The 23917-nt window shown below is 39.7% G+C and overlaps 1 protein-coding gene across 1 annotated transcript in view; it reads right to left on the bottom strand.

The window, feature by feature from the left end:
• Positions 1–4244: 4244 nt before the first annotated feature.
• Positions 4245–23917, bottom strand: part of LOC131880417 (uncharacterized) — a gene marked incomplete at its 3' end in the record, with an annotated part of 45475 nt that continues 25802 nt past the window's right edge. The window contains 1 exon segment of the mRNA XM_059227052.1: positions 4245–4425. Coding sequence (XP_059083035.1) covers positions 4357–4425 — 69 coding nt within the window.

Raw genomic sequence — 23917 nt, 5'->3', positions numbered from 1 at the left:
GTAATGGTTTAATAATTGACAAAGTTAACTTCAAAAACCTATCATGCTTAATCCTCAACAAAACTGATACTTAATTTTGGATGGTTTTGCCCTGTTAATTCCAATTTTAGAAATATTAACAACTTCATCAATGGGCCAGGTGGGAGCTTTGCATGTCACTAGATTTGCAGCTTAGCCTAGAATATACGACTTTGCAATATTGTGGAATGAATATTAGAAAATAAGCATGTTGAAAAAGATCACAAGCATTTATTAAATATGCTGACCCCTTTTATACTCCATTATTATCAGAAAAAGCGAAGTTTCTTAGCTTTATGGCTCATGAATTGACAAAAGATCTCTACTTCTGCAGCAATTAATTTGCGATCTCTTGATTATGCCTGGCATGAGGTCAGCTGATGTATAACATTTTTCACAATCTCCTCTGAAATATTACACAAAGCTCTAAAAATGTAGAAATGTAATTTTCTCTTCCAAAGAGGGGAAATATTTCCCCCACTCAGGACATCTCACTTGAAGGTTATCAAGGCCCAGGGTCTCTCTCTTTCCCTCATAGTTTGGCCCTCCTGTCAGGACTGAAAATGCAGAAATGTAATGAAACATACTCTTTTGGCTAATGAGAACCCTACAATTGATCAGGGACAGAGGCGTTGCATTCAAAACTTGAATCTGCTCTACAATGAACCAAATTTCAATAGAACGAATTGGAAACCTTGATAAAAAGCTCATTTTGACATTTTAATGCACCTCTCATTCTTACAAAGCTTAATCAATTCCAGGTGCCTGTGATTTTTAGCCAGCCCGAACCTCCAAGAGCACCTTTGTTGTGTTCATCCATGATAATCGAGTCATCTTTCCCACCGTGATGAACTTGGCGGAGTTTTCAAAAAGAACTTTGGCCTGTTTCAGACATCACAAATTCGAAACCAGCTTTGCAGTCACCAGAGAGTCTTGGAAACTTCTCCCAGATCATAACCCGTGCTCAGACGACTCTTTACCTCTTTTCACTTGTGTCGAGCATTACGTGGCTCAAAAGATTGGTTGCCGACCACCGTGGATAGAAGAAGCTCAGATTGACAAGCCTGTGTGTTCTTTGGCAGCCGAATTCCAGGAGGTCGGGCATATATACAAGGTTCTAACCGAATCCACCATGGACCAGATTCATAATCTGACAAAATGTCGTCTACCCTGCTCGTACTTCAAGTACAATGCAGAAATGACGTTCCAACATCGATGTCACGAAAGGTCAAGGGTCCAATTCTACATGGACTCAGAATCTTATAATGAAGTGGAACAAGTTCTGGCCTATTCTTTGTTGTCTTTTATTGGCAGATATTGGAGGTTTCATGGGCTTACTGCTAGGAGTGAGTCTTTGGACATCTCTAGAATCCATACGGCAGAAATGTGTTGCGCTGAATTCCATCGCTTTTGAAGAGTACATACAACATAGCATGTACCTGAACACACCATGAGCTCTTATTATGGCAATGACGGAGCGAGACACACATCTCGTATGAGATCATCTCACAACCTAAGGATAAGATCATAAATTGGTCTTGATCTGGACAAACATTTCACACAAAAAAATCAGTTGACATAAATATGTAGTAATCATGTGAAAGAAAGTATGGAAAAAGTATTTTCTTACGTGTCAAGTCCTAGGTCGATTTGTTTTGAGCCTCTTTCAGATTCCCAGAATGCTTCGTAATTTGCGATAATAGAGGACAGTGACAATTTTATTGACGTCAGCTTGGTACGAATTTACCACGAGCATACACAGAGGCAAGAAATTTAGAGAGCCAATGACCAACACAAGTTTCTCAATCAACTTCTATAGCGCCGGCTGACACATAGATTAGCTTTTGATTGTGCTCAGAGCGCCATTTTCATATTTTTGAGAGCGTTCATTGTCAATTGTTTTGCATGGTTTTAGGATCCGAACTTACCACAGAGGTAATCTAAAAGTAGGCAAGACAGATACCTCGATTTCACATATAAAGGTAGTATTTCATGTATTCATAGCCGTCAATCTTTTGGTATACCTAAATAAAATCTTCTAAAAAGTGTAGGCAAGTACTCGTTCATACGTGACTGTCGTCGTTCAATGTTCATCTAAGTGTAATACAACGTCATCCAGTTCATAGTGTTACACCAGTTTCACAATAAGTACAGCACCCTTACCATCACTCATCACTCATCAGATTACAACCCAAATATTATAAAAAAATGATGTTCAGAAAATGTGAGTACAATGTATGATCTATACTCCGAATAAAAGCAAATGCATTTTAGGGATATAATATTCTTTCGACACTCGTTAGAACGCCTCACACTAAGAATTTTATATATGTGGCTTTTTTTCCTTTGACTGACTTGTGGCTACTTTTAGGCATGAATGGCTGCAAGTAAGATTTCAAGACTGATTTGTGACGTCTTATGATCTGAAAATATGACAATCTGACGCTGTTGGTGAAAGCTCCAACAATTAGTTTTTCTGTTAAAGCCTCTTGCCCTTGAAAGGTCGTTGTTTAGTTTGTACTATGCATGTACATCAATCACAATAACAATGAAAAGTGTTGCGCCCTCTAAACTGGACCATTTTCTCATTGAATAGACCCTCTGCTACTCTGTGTCTCAAAAGTGCTTTTCACTATAGGGCATGTCAAGTGAAGGAAATTCAAGGAGAAATGCGTTCCGGCACTCTGATTTGGGCACCTCTGGGAGGGAGAACTAGGACATCACAGTCAACTCGCACCTACACTCATTGAATTTTCAATAATCAAATGACTTTGAGTGAGGTGTGTTACACAACCCAGCAAAATGAACATGATGGTGTAATTGGCTCAATACCACAATGTGTTTTTCTTTTTGTCAAGTCTTTGCCTAGACAAGCAAATTAAATGAAATAAATGTCAAAATGCAATTTATGCACAGTGCGTTTTGGCTGGGCATGTTGTCTTTGATTTTTTCCATGGAATAACGTCAGTTGTTCATGAACGCGTTCACGTGACATGCCCTATTCATGGTGAACCTTTTACAATTTACAATTGCGCCAACCCAACAACTAAAGTCCTATAAGCCTGCCAACATTTTCAGTGTTTTTAAAGTTTCCATCACATCAAATGACGGTTTATTTGTTTTAATAGATGCAAGACTGGTTTTCAGGATAGATGAGAACCACGAGATATAGTCTGTGTTTTTCATTTGTATTTATCCTTAAAATTGGACAGGGAAATTCACTCATTGCAAGTGAATTATCAATGGCTGGCCATTGCTTCATCACAGAAGCCCAATGAATATACTCTCCCATTTTATTTTGATAGATTCCATGGGTTTTGATACGTGGGTCAAGGGACAGCGATATTTCGTGGCAAGTTGACTTATTTTCGTGAAACGTTCATTTTTCTTATTTTCTTTTAATTTCTTATGAATCTTACAAATAAACACGTATAAAGAGCGGTAGCATATGAAGAAATATGTTTTTTGGGCATAACACAAAAAAATTGATTGAATTGCAAATCGAAAAACATATTCCTTAAAAACGTGGACTTTTATGAAGGAATGATCATGGATAGGTCGAGAAAAAATTGCAGTGGGATTCGAGGTCAAGGAATAAATCTATAGTGAGGGTTAACTGTGAACCTCCAACCCCCTTGACCTGTATATTCGTTATTGGTTTCATGGGCGTGGAGACCAGAGATCAGTTTTTTAAACGCAGGAGTGAATCTTAGATCAAGAAACGGTCGTACTCTACTACTAAGCTGGATCTTTTTCTCGATTAAGATTCACTTCTTGACTTTAAAAATTGGACTCAGTTCACCAATAATTAAGGAGTGTTTATTCGACGAACAAAGTATGGACCAAATTTACGCTCTGTTTTAAGAAGCACGCATCAGTGACCATGAATGGGCAAGGAAGAAAAAGAAAATGACAGACAAGTATAAAATGAGAAGAACCTAATGCATTGAAAAGTTTAGTTGTCCTTATTATTTCGTTGTAAGTTAATCATAGTTTTGAAACAAGGAAACTTGCTTTTTTAAAACTGTGGAATCGATTAGTAAGCCTCCCCTGGAAATTCCGAGGTGTGTAATTCAATTGTATACACAACAGGGGTTGGACGACTCAAAGGCAAACCTAATAGACTGATACCTTAAGGAATTTCATTTCGAAGCATTCAAAGCTTCAAGCAACCTTAATTTGAATTCGGAATGGTTGTCTCAAATTCGCAATGGTTTGTTGGTAACCTGCGGGATAATGACGTTAATCTTGCACGGAAGGCTGAACGAATTTCCTCTTGAACCAATGCCGATTCTGAGAAGCCCCCAACCAAAAACAGTTGCACAATTCCGGCACAATTCAAGGCATCCACGTTGCGGATATCCTCTGCTTGGGCAAATGATTTGTCATCCAAGATCGGGAAATGTGCTGAAACAACAAGTAAAAATCGATCCTACGTGAAAGAGGCAGAGATAACATACCGTGAATTGGTCTGATGAATAGCGAAATACGTCAATCTTCCTTTCATATAATTAGAGATTCCCTCCCACGTACGTCTCATACATTCGGTACAACCTCTCCACATCTAAAGACTATCTTTCACCGCATCCAAGAGATCAACGGAACGAAACATTTGGAGGGAATTCTCACAGAACCTCTCTAGCTTTTTAGTTTTCTGTACACTCGTTTAACAAATCCTTAGTGTTCAATCTTTTCAAAGCCTTTTCACCGTCTCGGACTCGAGCCTGGCAAAGATGCTCAGCCGGATTTTTTAGGTTTTCAATGAGGAGCCTGAGGAAGAAGAGAGTTGGACTCTTTGTTTTAACTAGCCTGGGTTCTCGAGGGCTTGAAGGTGCTCTCAAAACTTCCGTTAAGCCTCTAAGGTCTCTACAATTGACCCTAAATCCTGGATTGGGACAAAGCTCATGGATGCTTTGAAAACGTACAGTATCAGATACTTTTCTTACCTTCTCTGAACACTGTACAGTCCCAACTTTTTTAGCCTCATCCAATACGAGAGCTCTCTATTCTGTGATGTTCCAAGTGAAACAATCTTTGGACTTGTTCGACCTTTTGCAAACCTGCTGAACTCATTGGGACCTCAAATGGTGAAGCATAATTCAATATGCGGCTGGACAAATCGGTTTGTACAGAGTTAGTTAGCAATCGTGATGCTATCTCTGGACTTAAACGTGCGATGTATCCAACCACACATTTGAAAAGCTTTACCCACCTTCAACTGGATATGCTCATCGAACTTTTCCAAAAAGACCAAGTCCAGAACGTTATTCGCTCTGGTGGCTACACCTACATGCTGGAGAGATTGTGCAAGACCGCAAATTTCTTCAAGCTTTTCGAACGACTGAGAATGACGATTTCGAAATGGGGAATGCCCATCGGGACTAAAACCTCCCTTCTACAACGCTTGCCGGAGAAATTGAAGTCCTACAAAGAAACCTTCGAGTAAACTCCTGATCCAACTCATTTCCTGTAAATTTGAAAGGACATAACAGGGCTTACAGAGCAAGAAGGGGGCCTATACATTGTGACAATAGACAGTTCAAGACCTTGGATGTGACAAACTAGAGACCTCTACTTTTCCATTTGTCATTTGTACGTACACGACTAAAGTGGCAAGCCATTCCTAACATATAGGCATACACCCCCATGTGGGAATATGGGAATTATTAGGGCGTGTCATATCACAACGAACTAAGTTGAAAACCAGCATATGGTTAGTTCTTCATCTAAGACCCCTGGCCCACGCCAGGTTTCTGTTATAGAGATGAATGCAATCTCTCTCTCAAACGGCTAGTTCTTCTAAGATTCTTAACTTTTGTGCTGTCTTTTTTTAAAATCAGGACAATGCACGTTCAAATATGCCCCTTTACGGCCTCTCTTTTGACGGACCAAGTTCACAAGATTTTGGACTATCCTCTCCAATCGTAAAAAATCCCTCTTATCAACAAGCTACGTTCTACTGGAGGCAAAGCATAAGCTAATGGGGATGGTTGGGTTTGGGGTATGGGTTGTAAATGAATTCAAATGCAGTTTTTCCAACTGCAATCAATCACTGAAATATTTAATGACCTACTTAATTATTGTGAATCAATCAACTATCATACTTACAAAACGCGTTAAGAAACTATGAAAATGAAGCAAGTGTTATACTCATCATTACAAAATCTTAATAGACAAAAACAATGGTTTATGTAACTTAAACAAAACTGTCAATAACAAAGTAATACACTTACTGTTTTCAACTGCAGTGGTTACTATTAAAGTGGAAAGGTTACAACAAGGCATCTCAAATTGTCCAATTCGAACCCTCATGGGATTATGTTTTGCATATACCATAGGTTAATCTATCAAAGATTAGGAAGTTTACTGCCACATTAATTTCATTAGTCTTAATTAGTTCTTGAAAATTATGATGATTATTCTCCCTGGAAACCTCACAAAATGAATGATGCGGACAAGATTATGAAATAACCTTAAATAATGTTAAAGATATGTCCAAAGTATTTTTGTACCAAATAAGAAAGTCATGAATTTTGTAACGTTAGTGAAAAGTTACATTAAAAGTGCACTCAAACTTTCAATTTATCATTGGACATTGTAACACTTCTGTTACACTTTTTCCATGCTCTAGCAATTGATTTCAGCAATATTCTAAAACCTAGACTTTTATTTTGATACTACAATCTATCTTTAAGTTAATTTTAGCGTCCAAAACTTAAGGTACTCATTAAGTTGAAACAATCTAAGAATACACCTTCCTTATAAATGTTCAAATTTAGCTTAACATGTATGGAATGTTTTCCTCATAATAGATACCAACATAGTCAGTCGTAAATTAGTAAAGGTTTTGTTCATTGGATGTTGTTACTTTCGTTCAATGATTAGAAATTATGAACGTGAAATTGACAAGCGTGTATTTTCAAGAACTTTTATGGAATATAAGGATATGCGTTTATATTTCTTTCACGCTATGGAAACGCAATCAAATGCAAGAACTATTAGTGGATATAATATTGCTAGGAATTCAATGGAATTTTAACAAAGAGTCTTCACAAGGTGTATCTACAAAATAAATTGAGTCAAATAACATTTGCTATCCATACCATTAAAACATGAGAAATAGTGAGGATGGTGGCCTCAGAGGTGGAAGGCAATATTGGGTGAAGGTGTAAAATGTTTGGTGCTTTTTAACAAAGCCGTTTTAGGGCGATGTTTTCTCTATGTGCTTTTCCCCTCTTTAATCCGCTATGACGTTTCACCGCTCTATCTCCGTTTGTTTACTTTCTAAGGTGCCCATAGCTATCTTTTAGGACTTTGTATGAGACTTTGAATTTTGTTACAGCAATCGATCATAACAGAGGCGATGAGGCGAATCCATTTTAGTCAAAATGACTTTTGATAGATATCGAAGCTGTAGATCTGACAGATTCCCACATTATTCCGATGTGAATGACTAGGTGTGCATTCGTTTTGGATTTAATTTAAAACTTATGGATAATACTGCAACTGCACTAAAAAAGACCTCAAGTTTCACAATAAAAATGGAATTGCTCGAATTTAAGCTAATTTCAGACTTGTACGCCTCTAACTTGTGCACACTACATAACAAGGATCATTCCATGACCTCCTTACTTCATTGACCATTGTTTTTTTTCGGGTTGGACATTAGCAGCCATTTTGGACAATTTTCCCCCATATTCTGTCACTCTCTGCTGAGTATTCTGAAATCTATTGTTGAACCATCAAGAGCAAGTCTTTGGCAGGTTACGGGACAGCAAAATCCATAAATCCAAAAGAAGCAAGAAGAAAGCACAGATATGGAAATGTAGCACACATATCAAAGGGAGGTGGAACGTTTTGGCTTTGTTGAATTCCAGTGGTTTTGATGTGTTTGGGTGCATGAATACAGACGGTGTTCCTTCACAACTTCTAGATAGACTCGGCTTTTTTGTACATTTCATCAATTGTACGTAGCTACTGTGCAAATGTAAACCCTGGAAAACATAAGTGTAAAATTCCAAAAATTACTTTGAGCAAGTAAAGGACGGATCGGTTTCCGTGCAGAATGGCAGTATTTAGATTAAGCCATTTTTTGTCTGAACCAAGCAAGTCCAGACTTTCTCATCTAGTGTAACCTCGAAATGAAAAGAATGATAGAATGATCTAGAAATTGATCCACTCTTGCTTCTGACCTGACCAAGATATTGGGCTTGCTTTCTAACCGATTGGTTTTGCAATTTGAGGTAATGTTTACTCTGTCAAGTTTTTGAGGTTGACATTGACATTCTTACTACCCACTTTCAAATACATGAGGTGACCATTTTAAAGAGTTTTCTCTAATTTACCCTACAGTAGTTCCAAAACATTTTAGTTTCAATAACTAGAATTCATTTCTCGAAACTTATCCTTAACATCTATAATAACGGTTGGTTTCAGTTGCGTGAGAAAAAAGGGAGTATGAATTTTTCAACTAAAATTGATTCCATACCATGCTTTATCATTTGGTTGAAAAAAACTATGGTCAACCTTTATTGGATGGTTACGGTCTTGATCCTTATCCTGACTCCTTATAATTGCAATTTTTAATATAAAATACACGTCTTCGTCGTAATAATCCATGTTGTTATCCAAGCAAGCCCGTCCAATGTGACCAAATTGAAGAGTTGTCTTGTGAACGTAAGTACAGAGATACATGGCTAGTCAAGAAGGATTTGAACCCAATTTGGCTATCATTTATTTTCGCTTAGAATTCCTCTCTAATGGGTGGGTTCGATCTGGGAGGCTCTCCAGTCTCCACTGGAATGTTGTTGCGCTTTGTTTCAGTATGTAAAGCCCTCACCCAAATACATCTGAGCGTGCACACGTTTGGCTGTGGCTATAATCTAACTCTAATGATTGGTTATTGGGAGGCATTCCTCTTCAATCGTGAGACATTGGTGCTCGAGCTGGTCGATCGCAGTCCAAGTTATGGGAGGGTGATCAAACTGATCATTGTCTGCCAAGACACAAAGAATGACACCTTCGCATTATTTTGGGATTCCAAATTTCAACACGACATATACACAGGCATCAAAATCTAAATGAATCCCAGAGGAGGCGTAAACTTCATTGATGAAAAATGCAACGCTTAAAAAATATTTTTTCCTTTGGGAGATCCGTTTCCAAATCCGGGAGCCGTCAGTGCTCCAAACATTTTTGAAGGATAAACAAAGCACGAGCTTGACATTTTAACCTTCCATCGAGGAGATGTGAATGAGCGTTGTTCATCTTGTTTAGCGAAACATATTCTGTTTCCCAACGATAATAATGTTCGCTCAAAATACAGAAGAAAAAGGATTCGAACGAAAATTGCAAAGGCTTATGCAACAAACGGCCAGCGATGTTGAAAAATCTCCACCTTGTTCCAATTTTACTGTAATCTCGAAATGCCTTCATGAGAGATAGACAACATTGAAATCCCAATATGGTTATATTTCGTTCGAATTGAAGCAAAATGATGTGAAAATTCGCCGGAACAACCAACTACCAAGGCAATGTCATGCTTCTGAAGAATTCATCCAAGCCTTTCTACCCTCAGAGAACCATCGAATTTCGTTAGACGAAACTTAATCAAATCCAATGGATTTCAAATGAATTTGGTAGATATGTTTATCTAGTGGTTTAGAAGCTATAAACGAGGACGATAGTGCATGATTTACTGGAATATGGACGGGTATGTAGAAGTCGAAAAACACATTTTGGAATTGCGTTAACGCATTATTATATTTTTAAAAATGAATAGCGAGTAGTCCGAAAGAAAACCGCTTTCGCCGTAAAGATAATTGCAGTAATTTTAGAATTTGTCTGAGGTCTCAAAAAATCATTTTATCTCCAATTTCATGGGCTTGGCCAGCATTGGAAGTATTGCTTTCCACGAAAGCTATCGCAATCATATATTCCGTCACCTCTAAATGAACTGAAGAGCATTAACTAAAAAATGAACTCAATGTTGGATGACAAAACATCAAATCGTCTTTTCCTTTTATGACAAAATCCCATTGCTGTATGGCGGCTGACTAGCAAAAAGGTCTGTCAAGTATAACGCAATACATTATTGGGATTGCCTTGTATCAATATCGACAATTCGTGAAAAGATTAAATTGAATAATGGTTCTTGACTGGTCTTCGTGTAACTGCCGATGTGGGAGAAAATAGACATGAAAATGGCACACGATAGGCTGATCTTGAATTCCAATTTTTACTCATTTATTTTCAATTATGGATCTTCTGCGTCTCAAAAACTAGTGGCGAATCTCCAAAAATATCGAATTGTGACACGATGTTGAAGAAATTGGGGCCTCTGACGATCCCTTACATCGAATTGTCTTGCACGCCATTTTTCAGAAAGACCTCGTGTTCTCACCAAAACTCGAACTGAAACTCATTTTAACGACGATCTCAATTAAGATGCAATCCAACTGCCCAAAGGGGAATGTTTAACAATCGTCAAACCAAATAAATCTGCACATCTACTTCGGTTACGCTCTTTATTGCTTATTTCTAAAACCACTCGAGCATCAAAATGATGAAATATTAGGTAAGGTGTAATAAATAAGGTATGGCATAATTAGTGAAGGCAGAAGAGGAAAGCTGATTACAAAACTAAACCGGAACAAAGGAGACCACGGGGAAAAAAGAACAAGAACTTCAATCACAATCGCGTTATGTCCAAACACAAGCTCCTTCTTGAAAGAGCACTCTGTCTTAGCTCGTCGCACTGATAGTGGTACTTTATTCATTTATCGAGGTAAGAAAGGAGTGTGATTGGATCGATATTGTTGTTGAATTGTTGTCGCGAAAATTCCCTTACAGGCTGTGTCAGAATCACGCTAGTTTTTGGTCGAAAAGAAAGGCTAGGCCAGTCCAAGGGTTAAGCTAATCATTCCGGAAACGATTTCCCAGGCGAAGGTCAAATCGAGATTCGAACGCCGGGTCTCTAGCTTTGGTGGCGAGATCACCTCCAGACGAGTTTCATAGGGGCTCCATCTTAATGGCTCTCCTTTGAACTTTCTCCAGCCTCTCAATGTCACCGCGATTCAGTGGAGACTACACTTGAGAATAAATTCCACGAGGGCCTCAAATACATTTTGTAGAGCCTTTTGAAAGTAATACCATCGCTCGTCAACTAGTGACGTTCAATCATTTCCATCATCTGCTTGGACTTTAATGCAATAGATTTGCATGTCTACTGAAGTTTAGTCGTTAGGTCGCAAAAAGACATTGCCCTGAGAAATAAAGTTGCAAATGATGCAAAAAAAATCGTTACGAAACCTTCCCTGAAAAGGGGAGATTCAGCTGAATTTTGTTCATTAAAGCATTGAAATGTGTTTACTTTGGGTGTTAGGATGGATCATTTACAAACTTGCCAATATTCAACTTATGGAAGAAATACATTTTGTGCTCAATACAGTCTTATCTAGCTTAAATGACACAGATCTAGATTATAGTTTCTTGCAAAACATGTTTTACTCATAGATTTCTCGCTTGAGTTGGAGCTTTTGGGCAAATCTTGATATTTTAAGCCCCAGGCTAGCATTTTTTGTGGGATTTACGTTAGTCCGATAGGATCTTTTTTGAGCTCGTTTTGATTCTTTTTTCAATCTGATCAGAGAATGTCGGGTTATGCGAGTTCGTACCCGTACTAAATGTCTTGTGCGTGGTATACTACCATGACTTTCGGGCCGATTTCTCAGGCTGATTGGCACTTTATGTGAGTTTGCTGTTGCCTCAAGATCTTGTCACGCAACTCCCTTGTTAAAATAGAACATGTTAAGTTCCATTCTCACGGGGTTGTCGACCTTTTCGGAATCGGAATTGGATGAGCCATGAGATATGAAATGTCTATTTTCGACGTTGTGGGTGGGTTCAACCATTTTTGTTGGAGCTACCATTTTGTGAATTTCGTGGTGTCAAATACAATCCAGAGGCAATGGTTCTGAAAAGGTTGCTGATTGTGTGGGCGTCCTTCCATCTTCGTCAATTTGATACTCGGCTGCAAATCAATCGTATCTTGCCGTGAGACGAGCGTCATACCTTTTCGAAGGGGAATGTGGAGGACATGTAGAGGACAAGCCAGGCTATTGGAGTTCTTCAGAAGAAGGGATAAATAATTGGTTGGCGATTATCAGTTACATTAGGGATTAAAGGGAAAGAACCAACACTGGGAGAGCATGAAGGTTAGATAAGAGTTATGAAGAGGATCACCTCAAAATTAGTATGGCTGGGGCTCTGCAGATGTTTCGAGGATCCGATAAGATTGTATGGCTTTTCAATACTTTTGATTTATATTGGTTTATTTGTCAGGGAGCAGACAATAAATACATCCCCATCAAATTACTGAAACAGGCATGTATCCAACGTTCAGCTCAGGCATGCCCAATGCGAAGATTCGTGTCGATGTGACTAATATTATATAATGAATAGACCGACGCAAAATAGATGCATTTGTGTATGCAAGAACGTTTGTGTTAGATCATACGCGTTCATTTGATATTTGATGAAAGTACCTTTACTAACCCCAAAGTACAAACGAGTTTTGAAAGGTACTTATACTTGATACTTCTTATTCAGATAGTTAATCAGATCAGACCTTCAAAGCTTGAAGAGAGTGGAGACTAACTTCTACATCTTCGATATTGTACTTGAGTTGGTCAAAAGTCATAAGGTACATCGTAAGTATAGGAGTAAATAGAACAAACCAGAGCCATGCTCTCATAGGAACAATTGATAGGTGGCAAACACCTGAACGAGTTGAAGAAACTGTGTCCATACTGTTTGATGTTTTTTCCAAGCAAGAGCCAACCCATAACATGACAAACTCCTATCCAAGGAGAACAGACAGATGAGCCGAGTTGAACAAACCAATGGCTCTGTGTGGGCAAGTCATTGTACTCATAATAATTGAAGAGAGCAATCAATGGAAACTAGGTTAAAGGCTTGAATAGAAAGGAAAATGAAAGAGAGGAGAGCCCGACAGCCAAAGAACCAATTGGAAATGGGAGCACATTTATCTAACATGGAAGCATGGACATGCTCAACAGGTAATTGGTTTGTACATCTGTTCGTCTGGGTAATCACCCAATGATGTGATACATGGACATCTCAATGGTCTCCTCCTTAATCATATTCTTATTCCTCGTTACCCGCTCTTCCAAAGCAAATGCAATTTCCCGTTCACGTCGTTGATTGCGGCTCTGTTGCTGCTCGTACTCGTACATGTCTTGTTTGTGCTTAGCGAATGTCACCAACAATGTTAATGGACTCCTCAGTGTGTTCATTAATGGGTAGAAGATCGTCAAGAATATCACTTCGTGCTTCAATTTGTTGTCGAAGAATGTGAAAGCACCAGAAATCATCAAAAACCCTAATACCAAAGCGCCGGAGAAGATTGTGGTTCGAAGAGGAACCATATTTTTTGAGGGGATAGACGAGGGTGTGGACACACTTGAATTACCCACTGAGCTCTTCAAAATTCGGTACAAGGCCAGATCGCAACACAAGGATGTGGTTTGGAACAGAACCACCGGTATTATGAAGAAGTGACGTCGCTCCTTTTCTGGTCGGGCCTGGTCATCAAAGCGGCACACTTCTATCATCGATGACCAACTCGCGTCATTTTTTGAATGCCATATGGTAAGTCCAATAATGTAACTAAGTACCAAGGATACACACACTGCAATTGCCTTGAAGCAAAAGCCTGCATCCATGGTCTCATTTGATTGAAGAGTCTTCCTGAGCGACCAATACCGTATGATGGAGATTAATGAGTAGAAAAGAAGACCAAGAAGAAAGGGAATGAAACTTGTGTACATGAACAGAGTACATTGGAGTTCATTGATATATCCCAAGGCAAGCACCAACCAATTGATTAAAGCCAAACCACAACCCATCGCACAACAAATAGCATCCACATGGATGAGCCAAAACACAGGGACGTTCACGGGGAAGATCTGGGGAATCTTCCAAATGTTTCGCGAGTTCCAAATGATTCCAACCAAGAGAGAAATGGAACAAGGTCCGATAAAGTACCAATCAAAGATATGCATGTCAATTCTAGGAGCTCAGATTCGGTGCAGTGAGCTCTTTGAACTGTAGAATAACCATTCTATTTTCTTGGGAGGAGTGCTTCGCTCTGGCAGAGAAATACCCCTAGATTGATTCTATGACGTGACGGGAGTGCGAGAATCTGATGAACGAACCGTCGGTCTCTCTTCACAAAAGAGGACACAAATGCTATGGCGACTTTGACATTCCGATAAAGTACAAAAGGTTTAATAAGCAGTCTGAAACGCAATAGATTAAGGGGAAATTGGAGCCTGAAATTCAACCTTTCGTGGCAGAGTTTGACGGAAAACAGTATGAAATTGCTTCTGGTTACTTGAAATTTTATGCCAATAACGGTAACGAAATCCGCCAAAAAAATCAAAAAATGGAAACAGGCTTTAGCAAAAACTGGAATTTTTGCATTCTCCTCTGCCAAGAGCTTTCAAAGCTTGGGGACGCTTTTCAAGTTGTACAGTATTTTCTCATTTGTTAAAAGGTAGCAATTACGGCCCTCCCAAAGGTTGAGAATTCATTGCTGTATTTGAGCCTATTAATAATGGCTTACATTCAGCACGGTGCTTCATTATAATAGAAGGACTAATAGAAAGTGTCTGTTACCAAGTCAATGAATGAAGGATAGGTTCTAGATTTGTCTAAATGTTTTGAATAGGCGACTTGAAGCTCCTAAAGGGATTTTATTTGCTTGGGCACAGACATGGAAAGGTATTTGAAATGATTCTTTACTTTTTGGTATTAAAATGATCAATAAACGTGATGGGAACGGATTTATCCATTAACCACATTTGTGATCCTTGAAATTGATGCATCATTTGCAGATGGTCATTTACAAGAGCTTACATGCAACCATGGCTGGTTTGAAAGTTGCAAGTCACATTTTCGCTAATTGCGATTCAACACCATTCTTCAATGGTTAGAGAACAAAAAGAGGGTAACCAAAGACATGTGCGTTATTGTATAGAATTTAGACTAGCCGGGAAGCCTATAACAAAGGCCTCGTTTCCTGCCAGTAATTACATTGGTTTTGATGCTCTTTGGAGCATTTTGTCCGTTAATTGTAAAATCTTACATCCTCATTTGTTTCACATCACAGTCGGAATTGCTCTTATGGGAAGTGCCTTTCATTTCACTTTTGACAATATATATTTCTACGGGCTTTCAGATGTTTACATTTTCATTTCCTTAGAAATAACACTTGTCAAATTTTGAGTCCGGCATCTTTTAATTTCCGAATTTCATTTATCAACTACCTTCGCCACGGACTGTTTGACTAGCAACATTGGATGTGAATGAATTGTTTCAACATTGTGCGCTCCTACGTCCACTCTACATCCATGAATCCATCCCATGTGAATGAATGCTTTCAAAGGTGTTGTTGACGGTGGTGATTGTGAAGATGATGACGGTGCATAAATAGAAGAAACCTTGCAGATTGGCAACCTGGGGAGGCCATAATGAACCTTGATTTAAAGGGAGGAAATTGAGTTTTGAGCTTGATTAAACAACGACAACACATTCCTATCTGGAAAGTCAAGTTACATTGCATTGAATTCCTAATAGAAAAAACACTTTCTCAGGCTTTTAAAGTACGTATGTGTCAGGGTCTGGGAAGCACCATTCTCTTCATTTGTTGCTTCAGGTCACACAAGTGCCTGGCAAACCTAAAGAAGATGGCCCATCTCACGGTTTTGAAAAAACAACGTTTTCATTCCTTATCTGCAAAGATGGTGATAACCAGGGATTGTCTTGAAAGTTGAATTTTGGACCCCAAATTGCTGGACGGATGCAATTTTTGAATCGTTCCAAGCTTCCTAGAGGCGCAAATAATCATATTTTTTGTTTCTCATAAGATCCCCAAAAGTTAGCACTTCAATCATGTCCAAGTACAGGTTTTCCCACATTGAAAAAGAAATTTCTAGAGCTCCCAAGAAAAGTTCAAAAGTCTTTAACATGGGTCCATGCCGTACAATTCAATTCCAACTAACAATGTTTGGTTACCAATCCATGATGAAAGTGGTCCAAGAGAAACAAAAAGAATTTGCAAGGGCTTGCTACTATCACCCCTAAGTCTAACTGGCCACGACTCTGTTGCCTCTTTTTAACACACAAGCCACGAGAGAAGAGTAGGCCCCTTTCTTCAACTGGACTCCCCGACCAACATCCTATACCATGTTGGTTCAACCCACCCATCGCCAAAATTCTGGTCGCACCGTGCTAGCTTTTATCTCTTCCGAATGTTTTCAACGCAATGCGAATGAATTGAAATTGAAATCGCTTGCTTATAAGTGATTGGTTCCTCGCCCCTCATCCCTGACGACTTCTTTGATTAGAATTTAGGCTTGGAGTGCTCATTTTGAAGTTAGGCTACTGACCTGAAACCCTCAAAGGGGGCAAGTGAAAAAAAAACACGCCCAAGCACGACTAAGCAACGCCACCGAACTCATTTGCAGATCCTAATAATGATGATGCTGTGATTCGTTTTTTCGTTCTCTTTATTGAGAGTAGTATTTTTGCAACCACCGGTTCAGATTCTCGAGGCAGAAACGAAAAGCCTCTTGCAAATAATATCAGGTGGTTCTTGATTTAATTGTACCTTCAGGCCACACTTCTCAAGCCACAAAAGAGCCATTCAAATTCAATATATTATCTGGAGTGAGGGGAGGGGAACCCTCCATATAGGGACCAAAGAGGTCTGCACTAATGTCTCTATTCTTATTTTCTTGGAACCATGCTCCTCTGCTAATGAATGAGTTGGACAGGTAAGTTGCTTAGTTACAACCAATCTAAGGGGACAATTGTTGAATCTCGTGACTCATTTGAAGGGCCGAGAATAGAGTAAGCTGGATTCGGAGGGTGCCCTTCACTGGACGAAAAACGGGAGAAGCCACTTCGTGTCATGATAAAGCAAGGTGAGGAGATATGATTGAAGAGAATAAAGTCTTTTCTTGCGGAATATTGACAATGAAATGTGCGCTGAAACTTGGAAATCAAAAGGAATACGGTAATGTCTCCAAAAAACCGGTTATCATTGAAATTCCAGATTTGAACATGTTGAAAAGAAATTTATGAATATTCAAGTATTTTGTTTTCTCGACAACTTCCAATTTTCCCCCATCAATTGGTGAGGATTGGTAGAGGCAGACCTAATGTTCCAAGAAAACATCTTTGGCCATGACTTGGGGCTTTTTGGTCAGTTTCAATTACATCCGATGACAGCTTTAAATCAAACTAAGGCTTGGCTGGAAACTCGTTGGTATTGACGCCAAAACGTCCAGTAGGCTGCACTAACTACTATCTCGTCTACTCTATGTACGAGGAGATCAAACCAAAGAACTCTTGAGCCACACCAAAAGTAGTACTCAATGTATGTTCAAGGTCAATGACGTCGATCTTACAAGACGATGGTGCGGCTGACAATGTACCTACGATCACTTTAATGACTTTTATGGGCAATCGAACAGATCAAGCAATGGTTCCTTTGAGAAATGAACTGTTCTTCCATTGAAACAAGTCCCACCAACGGACCACGATTGATGGAAGTTCTCTGAATAAGGACGAGTACTACGTGAAGCTTCTCGAGAGTCGGACATTATATATTTCATCTTAAAACGTTATACGTATGTGCTGGCTGCTCTTTCATTCTAGTCTAGTATTAAAGAATTATCTTTACCAAACCAAATGATGGTGGTGTTTCCTGTCTCCATAATTTGTCACTCACGACCACACAATAACCCCAAGTTCGCCTGACCAAGCGATGGTTTCGTTTTCTACCATCGCCCCTGTAGAATACAGCATGTTCTAGGTACTTGAACAAAGGAAATGACTTCGACAGGACATCAAGTCAACTAGATAGGAACATGTTGGCTAGGATAATGATCGAATTAAGCTCGGTTATTTGAGGATGAGCAGCCCCTCCGCCACCACCAACAAAGCTGGTTTCCTCCTCGTCATCTCGCCAGAAACCACCTGGCTTGGTTCAAAGAGTCGCGCCTTTTTTTTTACCGACATATACAAAGTTGTTGAAACGCGATTTCCACGTGTGGTCTCAAGTTCTGAATTGGTATGTTAATGTCCGTCTTGAATGGTGAATAAGTACAATACATGAGGCCAACCATGATTGTGCCCTTACCTGAATCATAATGTTCACGGCCTAATGAACGATTGAGGCCATTTTGGTAACTGACGTAAACCACATCTTCAAGACACATTGAATGGCTCGCTCAGAGATCAAGCCCTCTCAGAACCCAAAGTGAATGAAGACGTGCTTTTAGGATCCTGTGGGGTTTAAATTGGGTCTAAATAACTTTGAGCGAGCAATTTTTCGCCAATAGTTCCAAGAACAATGCGTCATGATTTATTTCCCCACTCGTTTCTTCCTTGAGATGGAAACAGACAATTGCAAATCCTGGATGGAGGAACCACCAAGAAAAAGATCAACCAGGAAGGAACATCAACAGCACGAGTTGTCCTATCCCCGACAAAACATCAACTTGCCTACTTTTATGCCATCGTGCGATATTCTATTTTAGTTCAAAGTTTTTTTTGAGATGGTTCCAAGAAGTGAGTCAGTCACTCAATCTGTTATGTGGCGGGTACATCTGCTTCAAATAACAATCACCATTGTTATTATCGTCATTATCACCGAAGACGGCAAGGTGCATTTGCTTTTTAAGGTACTCAAAGTTGTGCTCTTGAATGAAAGCGTGCACATTACCGTCAAAAGTTTTGTTCTCCTTTCAGACTTACAAGCTTGAAGAGCTCTTGAGCTTGAATCGGTTTGAGTCTATGGTTTCAGATAATAGGGTATGTAATATGGATTTCTTAGCTTATTACTCAATTAGCTCATTTAAGAACACCTGCTCGCCAAAACAAGTTCGAGCATCGAACACGGAAGTGCACTATGGTCGCTTTGCAAGTGTCGCATATGATTCTAAGCGTACTTGTAAGCTCAAGTATGAATGCACAGTACGATTCAATTAGTGGGCATCTTTAAAACACCTGATTGTTCCATGTCTATATCCAATAAGCTTTTTGAGAGTGGATGTTCGTTTCTCAGACGTTTCTAAAGCCATTTGGTCATCATAATTTGATTTGTGGTTTTAATAAACTGTGACTGTCAGCTGTCACTGTCTATTTGGAGGCTAAGATGACCATACATAGGAAAAATAACAACGAGGAAAGATAATCTTTCAAGGCTCAAAATTTATACCCTAGAGAGGAAAGTCTACAAGTCTATTTTAAAAAATGTACTTTCGTGAGAGCAAGCTAAACTCAAGGTTTACTTTTATCTTCAACAGACAAACACACTGATTGGATGAAACCGTTCGACTATAAATTGCCAATTGTTTTGGTTTGTGCGTTTTCAATTTTTTGAGGTTCGAAACGTTGTTGGATTTTGGACCATGAGCAAAACCACGAGACCGCTCAAATCATGATCTACAATTATGACTTTTTTAAACCAAAACTCTGGTCCGTCATCGCCCAATATGCCTATTCTTATTCTTTTGTTAGGTTGGACTTACTGCACTCCTCAACTTTGGAGTTGCTTTGTTCAGTAACAAATGTATGAATGGATGAGTCAGAATCGTCCGGGAAGTCCTGCCTTCATCAGATGCCGAGAAGGCTTGAATGGACTTTGTCGAGGAGAATGCTGTTGTGATTGTGATGGATAGCAGAGATTTAATAAATCGTTATGCAAAGCTTGAAAGGTTTTAAAAATTTGCCCACTCGCCGCGTCATCGTTTTCATTGAACACTTGAATTGCATCCTGGCTATTGTTGGGCATGGATCATCCCGTCACAAAAAAGATGAGCATGATGAGTCTTGACAAACCTTATCACACTTGGCTTATTCAAGCCTCTTTGAAGAGGCTGGAATTTTGCAAGGATGTCATCCTTAACAAGGACACGAACACATCACGAGGCGTCAAAAAAACTATCACCAACACATGCACTCACTCCTTCAGTCAGTCACTCATGTCTTTGAAATGAAAATAAACGGGAATTATCTTGGGACAACAATCGTGATCAACCCATATATTCCAGAGTCGTCAAGAATCGTTCCACTTATTATCGGATGATACTTTGAATGTCTATCCTCTTAGAAGGGTTGCAAATGTTACTGATAAATGCTGAATTCATTTGAGGTCCAAATTAGGTAAAATGGTACAGATTCATATGACTAGCATTAGATTGAATAAGCCTCAAGAAACTGAACCAAAATATCGATAGTTTGGGCGATGACGTCAATAGAAAGAAAGAATGGGCTGATTTACCAGCATGGTAGGCTCCTTGTGTCCAATTATGCCCTTTCTATTGAGAATACTTATAATCTGTGGGATTAACGAACTATATTGTCAATTTCCAAGCCAAGCGACGTCCTTCATCATTTTGAGTTGCTTCTTTGCCAACGCTCGAAAGTTCCTTGATATGCGTATGCATGTATGTCATAACTATTTGGTTCTTCCAGGCAGATTCAGGAAGTCAATTATCCTGTTACCACCTCGGACACTTTGGCATTAACAATGAATGAGCCTGATTGATTCTCGTTGGGTCTAGTTTTTGAATAAATTACCACATATTCACCAGTGTGTCTCGGTAGAAAATTCAAATTCTGTTTGAACTTTCAAAAAAGTCGCGTAGACTTTAGACCTAGCCTGGAAATTGGGGTGACTAAAATTTGCATGAAAACCTCCCGAAATGGGTTTGCTTTTGATTGGTTTCCCGCTCGCTCAGAGGATTGATTCAAACCCTCGTCGCCACATGAGATTGATTATAATTGCATCAAATCCCAATAAAGCTCCCCTTCGTTTAAGATCATCGAGTATTTCCTCCTGATCCCAAGGCCATTCTTGACGATGTCGATAGCTCGAGAAGACACACACACCCGCTCACTCACTCACAAATGAATGAGAATCAACTTTGCACTTTTGGTCGAGCTCAAGAACACATTCTCCACGAGGCCTCACACTGCAGACAGTGGTACAGTAGACTCGTATATGGACTTCGTGCCATACCATGAGCATGACCTAAACCACAACCAATAAAATCCATGCCATTACATCCTTTACGGTGAGACTTGCACTAACCGGGGTATCTTTAAATGCCAAAGAACCGATCAATGCCGTACCCGAAATATCTCTTCTGGATCAGGACGAGTGAAACTGATTTCAAAGAAGGGGTTGTAGTTGTGTTGAATCGATGGCAGGCATGACCATCTCTGCGTGGCTCATCGGAGACAAGAAATCTCTTTGGTCGAGGCACTTCCTCCAAAGACAAGCATGGCGTATTTCTATTCTGAAAGGTCAAGAAGCCTGCCTCGAGAACTTATATCTCCTTGAACAATTACTACCTAGAGCTCCGAAGATTTTTGAGCTCTAATTCGTTTCTAGGTCTGAGATTTCAAGTTCAAGTTGAGACTGTAGGACACTTTTGAAAACCTTCAGCCGTCCAAACAACCATTGGCGGAAGCAACCATGTCAAAAAAGACACATTGTGTCTTTTACCAAGCCTAAGATTGTCCAAGGTATATTGACTTAAATGCTCTTAGTGCCTCCCCATATCGTCTCTTTACATGACCCATGGAATGTGACTGGAAATGCATTGACGATGTGAGTAAAAATTGCGAAGAGCGAGGAAAGTTCGTGGCGCGTTGAATAAACAACCGTTCCCAAGGTTCACCAAATAGCAATTGGCTACCCACCTGTAACTTGTAACCAGCTTTTGCCCAACGCTTAGGGTGGATTGGGAAGTGCTTGGACAAGACCGATCATCACGTTGACAATGGCAAGGTCACAACAGAAATTCCTTCTTGCCAAAAGAGGTGTGTCATGCCTGCCGTCCATGAGAAATTGGCACATTGACGGTTGTTATTTCAATGTCCCGACCGAGCTTTGTTTAGCTTGGTTTTCAACTTTGAGGATGATATTTTTTTCCCGGTTGTTTTTGGTAGTAATTCGTGAACTATATAATATATCTTCTGATGTGATCTGCTTATGCTAGTGACGCTTAACTCGATATTAGTCTTCACACAATTTTCTTTATTCAAACGAATCCTCTGCCAAGGTAACACTTTTAACGACACCGTGTTTTAAGGCGGATTTTGGCTCAATGTTTGGGTCTCAATAGCTTGGTTTGGTGCCAAAGGTGCGTTTTAAAACCAAAAATGAAAGATCGCATCTGCTTTTGAGAGACCGAAGACAAGTTAATTTGAATCGCAAATTTAAGGTTAGAAGAGCGAACCGAGGCACAGTTTGAGCAAAAATGCCCATCCCTTCTTGTGCCCGTGCGAATTGGACTCTCATCTAACCTCCTCGAACCCTATCAACGAGGAGATAATTCATTGTTTCCTCCTAAAAGCGACCTCGTCATCATCATTAACGATTGTGGTCGAAGATTAGAAGGGCCGCCTTCATCCACCAATCCTTCTTGAATGGAGGCGTTCAACTGGTTCGACCAGGAAAACTCCAGAGGTTCAATGCGTTAACGGAACGTTGACGTTGTTCTTCACTGACATTTCAATCCATGCTTTTATTGCAAAAAAACCGCATAGGAGGCGTGACGTATGACTGCATTCTTGGCAAACTCATTGGCTGCATTGCATGCAAACAGGATGGAAGGTCAAGCGAAACGAACGACTTCGAAGTGATTGGATGGACAGACAAAATAAAAAAGATGCCCTTCTTCTCTGTGCTCTTCATGAGAAACGAATGATCTTCGCATAGGTTGCCTTCTCGTTTTAATGATCCTGATTCATCTTATTCAAAACTGGAACAAAAACGATGCTAGATGCTTACTATATGCTGACAAATTCCTCAAAATTGGGATTTAATGACCTCGAAATCCGGTTTCTAGATAACTTGCCAGGAAAGTGTCAGAAAGTGAACCACTTTAGAATGTAGTGCATACTAACATGATGAGACTTGTTCGCCAATTTTGACCTTTTATAACCACCAAAATGATGATTCACCGATACACTTGATGATTGTAATTCTGGCCCAGATGATCTCATCTGCACTGGAGCTATCTGTGGATCTGGAGATCACCTCAGTGACGGGCTTAATTTGAGCCGAACAAGGAAGAGGATTCCTTTGATATCAAAAGATGGACCCAAAAGTCTTCTAGTTAGTCCACGGCTGCGGTGGTCGAAATGTCAAGATTCCGATCCTTATCACATCGCTCTTTGGACAACCCCGATTTGAAGGGAGAAGTTGCTTGCTTTGTGTAAACGCTTGCTTACTTACTACAAGCCAAGTCGACCGACCCATCTACTGTACGTAGTACATAAAGGCAACATGCCGATGGGGCGGTCCTTGGTTGATGATCTTGTTCGGTCGTGGAAGATCGGGATTTTATGGATTATTGTAGATTCTGCCCCTTGGCCTGCCAACTTAGGAGTAAGCATCATTAAGAACAATTAGTTGCCAGAGCATCTCGAAAGCCAACATTTATCACTCGAGACCTAATAACCGGTCTGTTCCTGCCAATAATCTCGAAACAGGGGCGCTCTTTAACAGGAGTTGTGACTTGATTATCAGTATTTCTTGTTTAGGCTCCGACAAGATTTCAGCTCTTTTAGGTTGGATGACGTCTTGAGAATCGAATCCAAACATTGGATATCCGCTACACAGATACCCGAGGATAAGTTCAGCCAAACATACTGGATCTGCATTTCCGCTTGGGAAGGAAATCTAGACCAGCAACTGATAGAACATCGAAGATCTCTTGTACACGTCGTTAGCATCGGATCTCTTGGCACTTACGTACAGGCACGAGGTCGTAGTTCCTATTACAGGTAACGT

The sequence above is a fragment of the Tigriopus californicus genome, chromosome 5 (assembly GCF_007210705.1).
Source record: "Tigriopus californicus strain San Diego chromosome 5, Tcal_SD_v2.1, whole genome shotgun sequence".
NCBI classification, from domain to species: Eukaryota; Metazoa; Arthropoda; class Copepoda; order Harpacticoida; family Harpacticidae; genus Tigriopus; species Tigriopus californicus.
This window is presented reverse-complemented; position numbering and strand designations above follow the sequence as displayed.